General features: G+C 47.5%; 1 protein-coding gene across 9 annotated transcripts in view; it reads right to left on the minus strand.

Annotated features, from left to right (window-relative positions):
• The window catches only part of Csnk1a1 (casein kinase 1 alpha 1), a 49,130-nt gene extending 43,528 nt beyond the window's left edge, over positions 1 to 5,602 (minus strand). For 2 of the 9 annotated variants that reach the window (XM_070036373.1, XM_070036371.1), the window contains exons 1-2: positions 4,961 to 5,591; positions 4,101 to 4,207 (exon numbers count right to left, since the gene is read on the minus strand). In XM_070036373.1, the coding sequence (XP_069892474.1) occupies positions 4,101 to 4,207; positions 4,961 to 5,083 (230 nt within the window). In that variant the 5' untranslated portion in view covers positions 5,084 to 5,591. Of the gene's footprint in view, positions 1 to 4,100; positions 4,208 to 4,960 lie in introns of all 9 variants that reach the window. The other 7 variants (XM_070036369.1, XM_070036366.1, XM_070036365.1 and 4 more) reach the window with 7 other exon arrangements.
• Between the last annotated feature and the right edge of the window lie 1,121 nt (positions 5,603 to 6,723).

Below are 6,723 nucleotides of genomic sequence, written 5' to 3' on the forward strand. Positions count from 1 at the left end.
CTCATGCTTAATGCTGACAAGAAAGACTGAAATGGGCGCCAGTTGCTCACACTACTCAGGAGGCTGAGATCAGAGGATCTCGGTCCAAAGCCAGCCCAGGCAGGAAAGTCTGTAAGACTCTTATCCACTAGAAAACCGGAAGTGGCATTGTAGCTCAAGCAGTAGAGCACTAGCCTTGAGCTGAAGAGCACAGGAGATAGCGCCCAGGCCCAGAGTTCAAGCCCCACAACCGATGGATGGATGGAAGGAAGGAAGGAAGGAAAGAAGGTTGGTTCACATTCAGACAGGGAATAAAGTTGTGGTTAACAAACAGAAGACAGGAGCAATCCTCCTATATTCCCACCCATCTTTATACATGATTTCTTTTTTCTTTTTTGGGTCTGGTCGTGGGGCCTGAACTCTGGGCCTAGGCACTGTCCCTCAGCTCTTCAGCTCAAGGCTAACGCTCTACCACTTGAGACACAGTGCCACTTCCGGCTTTTTTCTTTTTGCTCCTGTGGTGCTGAGGAATCAAACCCAGGGCCTCAGGCATGCAAGGCAAGTGCTCTACCACTGAGCTACCTTCCCAGCCCCAATATACATGATTTCTTTATAAAAGTATGTCTCCTACATTACTTCTTCTAAATGGTCAATATATGATTTACCAGAAACTTGCTATTTAAGTCTTATGTGGTATTTTCTTACTAAAATAACATTTAAAGTAACATAACATCAAACTGCTAAAATGTTTTTCTAGTTGATAGTTTCTGAAAACAAGTATTAAAATTCCAGAACTGAAAGATCCAAGTTCAACTAGGTAAGAAGTAGGGGTCCCTGACCCTACTAAACCCTGACCCAGAAGCAGGATATACAAAAACAAAGAATACCCTTCTACCACACAGGCACGTATGTACGTACGTATGTACATGCATGCGTGTACACACACACACACACACACACACACACACACACACACACTGCTTTTCTGCCCTGTACTTTCCAATTCAAACAGAACTAGAAAACTAAATAAATTTCTTTTTATTTTACAGATGAGGAACTGATAGTCCACAGAGCCCACTCAATACTACATGAATATCTAGAGCTCAAACTTCCAATATCTAATTGCATTGACTAGCACATTCTGTTTATAGTTATTTCTCAAGAGAATGCTAATTCAGGCTGGGAATGTGGCTTAGTGGTAGAGTGCACTTGCCTAGCATGCATGAAGCCCTGGATTCAATTCCTCAGTACCACAGAAACAGAAAAAGCTGAGAATGGCGCTGTGGCTCAAGTAGTACAGTGCTAGTCTTGAGCAAAAGGAGCTCAGGGACAGTGTCCAGGCCCTAAATTCAAGCCCCAGGACTGGCAAAAAAAAAAAAAAAAAGTTGGGGGGAGGAGGATGCTAATTCAAATGGCAAAGATAGGGTTACAACAGAACTTTCTAGATGTTAACTCACAATTTGCAAAGATTTATGCCATTCTTTCAACTTTGCTCTTTATACTGAAGACTAGGCTTCTATTTCAGATCCCTAAATTACACAGGAAAACCCTGATTAGGCAAGTGGGCTATATAGGTTAAGTAATTTTGTTTTAGAATATCCTTAAATACCTTAAAGCAAATCCTAGTTTGGGGGGAAGGGGCGGTTGACAGGAAGGAGGATGTATGTAAGAAATTAATCCGGTATTTTTAATTTTTTTTGCTGGCTTGAACCATGATCCTAAGATTTCAGCCTCCTGAGTAGTTTAGCATGACCCACCAGTGCCTGGGTAATTTTTTGTAAGTAGTGTCAACACTTCTAAACCAATGACTAACAATACAGACTACTTTAAACTAGTCAACACTAAACTGCCAACTTTGTCCATTATTTTCAAGTAAATATTTATTAGGTATATATTATGAACCAGTGATGCAGAAATAGTAAGGAACAAATTAGAAAGTTGGGGAAATGTTGACACTCAAACAACAATGTTTATGTAATTCTGCCTTTTATGCTATTGAGTTGGAAAACTGTCCTTTCAGTCACTTTGAAACCAATGAGCTACCTTTGTTTCTATATAACTTACCAAACCACTTCTAAAACAAATGCACTTTCTTCACTCATCCAATTACCACATTCTGCTTTAGAAACCACTCCCAGAAGCCACTCTTCTTGGATGACCTCCCCAACCAGTTCCCCAAGCTTTCTTCTTCCCTACAGCCAGATCCTGAAATCCCATCTTCTCTTCTAGGAAGACTTAATCTGAAAGACAGATTATCTCCTTAATGTCACCCAGAGTTTATAACTACCATAACTCTCAGCACTTAACCATCTTATAATAGGCACCTACTAGTGTGCTCACAAGTTAATTTCATTTATTCATGTGTTTATTTAGTGTATTACTCATGGCCCTTACTGTCTGCTTTATCCTTAAATATAAACTACCAGATAAAAGAGCATGTACTTGAGTGTAGCTCTGAAAACAACAGATGTTTAGAAATTTTCCCCAAATATATTAAATTCTACCCAATTTATGAAATCTAATAAATCTCCCAACACAAATCAATCTCCCAAAACATGATGCTAAGTGAAAGGTATCAGACACAAATACCCTCATACTGTATGAGTGTATTTTTTTACACCTGTAAAAAATGCTAGGGAAAACTATACTGATGGAAAGCAACCAAGCAGCAGCCAGGGTTCTGATTTCTCCATTCTTTTTTTAAGGGAAAAGTATTACAAACTTCAAATGTGGATCATCTTGATTTTCACATTAATTTTTACCACAGAAGATAAACGTAGAATTTTCCTCCACAGAAGTTATTGCTTATAATCATTTACTTCACCATTTAATTTCTCCATTAAAAATGAAGGTCATATTGGACTGTTTTCATGTATGTTATTTTGGTTGTTTCCACAGCTTGAAATCCTCTAGCACTTCAAGTTTTTAAAAATAGAAATTGGAATAGAAAAAGAGAAAACTATATATCATTCCATTTAATTCATAACTATTCTGAGTCATTCTGTAAATGTTATTTTTGAGTACTGCTAGAAAGCAGCTGGGTTTTAAACTGTATTTTAGGTTCTATTCTAGAAAAAGATTCTTTAATCTCAAAAGCCAAAAACCTACTCTAAAGCTCATTAGAATAAAATTAACCATTTGAAAGAACAGTCTTTTCATCTGGTCTTTTTTTTTTTAATCCTTTATTTCCTAATGAGTTTTGGTATTCACCAAATCTCATTTTTTTCAAAAGGCCATAATTTCCTTAAACTTTTACTCATGGATCAACAGGTCAAAATTACTTAATCAAACTGTGGTTAAGCGCTTTCCTTTAATTCAGCTGATAAGAAACTTTCAACAGTTGGTCTTGCTCAAACTACCTTTGCCATTAACCATAGCAATTTAATATGAACTGAATGTATCCAACATTACCATTTAGGAAGAGAAGAATATGAAGAATCTGACACTATTCTAGTTAAACTATTTGTCACATCTGCTACAAGAGACCATCAACATGTCATTATGCCATCTCCTTCCTTAAACCCCACAGCTTTATTTTTGTCTTTTCAAAGAGTTAATCCATTTGGGTTTTCTAAAACAGAATTAAGGAAGGCCCACTTGTGAACCCACGCTGAGAAAAAGGGCAGGAACATGGGATTGAGTCACGTCGTTCCGCCATTTTCTAAGCGGAGGAGGAAGACATGTTGGAACAAAAACACAACAAAAGAGCAGCCATTTCCCAAGCCAGCTCCAATAGCAACCCAAACTGGCTGAGCCCCGTCACTTTGGCACCTTCAAATCCACTTCAATGGACAAACCTCAAACAGCAGGGGTGCTACCCTACAGAAAGCAGCGGTCAGCCTTTCCTCTAGGGATCAAAGATGTCCTGCTTATTTAACTACAAACGAAAGCTCGGGAAGAGGAGACAAAATGACGGGAGTTAAAATGGGGTTGAGTGTAGCAAACTCGTATTTCCTCAATGATCATCGTGACTTAACAGTTCACTGGAAACTACAGCCTGTAGCGAACCCAGGTAACTCAATAGCAAGACCAGGATTTTGGCTGGTCCCATTAACTACCTTTACCCCATTTCCCATTTCACACTAGCCCCAGTGGATCGCCTGGGGGTTATGGGTTCTTACCGTATGTGGGGGATGCCAACCCCACCTTGAAGAATCTTATAGAGTTTGCTCTCGTACAGCAACTGGGGATGCCTGGCCTTCTGAGATTCTAGCTTCACTGCCACTTCCTGCAGGGAAAGAGGGGATGATGGCATCAACATCCCAATGGACTCAATGTCACTTGGGAGAGCAGAGAAGACATTGGGCGAAGCTCGCCAACGAGACTTACGAGGAGGAAGTGAAAGCTCCCTTTGTAATTACAAATGCGGCAACTAAGCCCCAGAGGCCGCTTCGGAGGATCAATGACGAAACTGGCCCGTCCTCTGAAACGCACGGATCAAAGAGGCAGCAGCCTCGAACGCACGTCGGTCAGCGGGGGCTCCGAAGGACCCTACGCGATCGGACACGGTCCGGCCGCGCGATCGGGATGCCAAAAATGCCGAGAAGGACGGGGGGCCCCCGCGCGTGTACACGCTTCGCCCTCAATAACGGTCTGAAAGGCCCAGAGCGCTGCTTTCTCAGGCTAGGAAACTCCACATTCCACCCGGCCCTTCTAGTTGGTGCCTTCCTTTTTAGGGAAGAGACAGCGGGCGGGGGAGGCGGCCAGACCCGACGGCCGGCTCTCTCCGGAGGGCCCGGTGCGTGCGTGCCGGGGACCGGGCCCCGCCGTGGGGGGGGGAGGGTTCCAGGGGAGGGGGTCCCGCCGTGTGGGGGGGGCTGCCGGGGACCCGGCCCCGCCGTGGGGGAAGGGCTGCCGGGGACCGGGCCCCGCCGTGGGGGGAGGGTCCTACGGGAGGGGGGCCCGCCGTGGGGGGGGTTATTAGGGGAGGGATCGAGCCAGGGGCGCGGCGGTATCGCGAACCCCCCCCTCCCGAAATTACCTCGCCGTTGGTGATGTTAATCGCTAGGTAAATGTCCCCGAAGGAGCCAGACCCGATCTTCCGCACCAGTTTATATTTCCCTCCGACAATAAACTCGGCCTTGGAGCCGCTGCTGCTCGCCATCCTGAACGCGAAGATGGAGGCTGGGGCCGAGCCCCGACACCTCTACGGGGCGGACGGAGGCTTCCGGGGCCGGCGCGCCCGGCGGAGCCGAGGAGGGCGGCGCAAGATGGAGAACGGAGGTCTGTCCCGGCGTTGCACAGCCCAGGAGAACCGGTCACCGCCGCTCGGCCGGGTCCCGCTCCGCCAGGCCGCGGGCTGAGGGGGGGGGTCGTGGTTACCAGGGCCAGGCCACTTGTTCCTCGGCGGCCGCCGCTGGCTCGCTCTCACCGCGACGCGGCGGGCTGGAGGTGAGGCACGGTTAGGTTAGGGCGGCGGTAACTCTGCCACCACTGCTGCGGGCTTCGGCCCGGAGGGACCCCAGTCACTCCGTCGACGCCGCCATCTTGTTACTCCTGCTCCAGCCAACACAAAATGCCCCCAGTCCCCGGGAGCCGCTTCTTCACGGCGCAGAGCACTCTGGGAAAGGGATCGCAGGCGCTAGCCTCGTAGGGTCGGCTGCAGGAGGGAGGGCGGAGCCGGATTCGTGAGAGCCACGGCCCACGCTCCGGACCTCACTCCGTCACCGCCCAGCCACCCTTGCGCGCTGGCGATGCCTGCCCAGTGCGCAGGCGCACTGTGGCTTGCGCTTCCCTCCTCCCCCCCCCCCCCCCAGCCCCGGGCTCACTTCCACTTCCGCTCGCCCGGAGGTTTTCTGCGGGCTACCTGTCAGTAACCTGGGGCCTGCGTAGCCTCTGAGGCTGTGCGGCCCTGCGCCTCCACGCGCGTCGGGGAGGGAGGGAGGGATGGTACTGACCTTGACTCTGGAACGGTTGTTAGCCTTTGGTCTCGAGGATCTCCCCGCGGCCCGCCTGGGTCCTGCCCTGGGTGAGGGGGCTCCTGGTGCCCAGGGCTCCTTCGCAGCGCCTCCGTGTCACCCAGGCCTGCCCGATTACTTGTCCTTAGAATTCTGTGCTCTACGGAGTATTGGAGGCCCTTTAATCTTTTTAAATAGCTAATAAAAGCTTCAGCCCTTTGCGTTGTCGCCCCATTAATACATGTGATCTTCAAGGCGCAGTCCTAATATAGGTGCTTCACCAAGACTATTAGTGAGGGAATCAATAGAAAAAGACAACTGGGAGCTGGGAAGGTGGCTCAGTGGTAGAGCGCTTGCCTTGCATGCATGAGGCCCTGGGTTCGATTCCTCAGCACCACATAAGCAAAAAAAGAAAAAAGCCAGAAGTGGTGCTGTGGCTCGAGTGGTAGAGTGCTAGCCTTGAGCTGAAGAGCTGAGGGACAGCGCCCAGGCCCAGAGTTCAGGCCCCATGACCGGACCCAAAGAAAAAAGAAAAAGACAACTGAAAAACTGTGCACAGTCAAGGCTTTTATAGTCCACACCCCCACCCCCACTCAAAAAAAGTCGGAGGAATCATATCTTGGTTATGTTGAAAACAATATTGGCCCAAATGTCAGAAATAACACAATGGATAGCGTTTTTTACACAGTCAAATTTCCAAACTAAAGATTGATCAAGCTGGGTGCTGGTGGCTTACCCTGTAGCTACGCAGGAAAAATCTGTGAGACTCATTTCCAATTAACCGCCAGAAAATCAGAAGTGGTATTGTGGCTCTAAGTGGTAGAGCACTAGCCTTGTGCAAAAAGAT

The sequence above is a fragment of the Dipodomys merriami genome, unplaced genomic scaffold (genome assembly GCF_024711535.1).
Source record: "Dipodomys merriami isolate MVZ:Mamm:240054 unplaced genomic scaffold, mDipMer1.0.p SCAF_27, whole genome shotgun sequence".
NCBI classification, from domain to species: Eukaryota; Metazoa; Chordata; class Mammalia; order Rodentia; family Heteromyidae; genus Dipodomys; species Dipodomys merriami.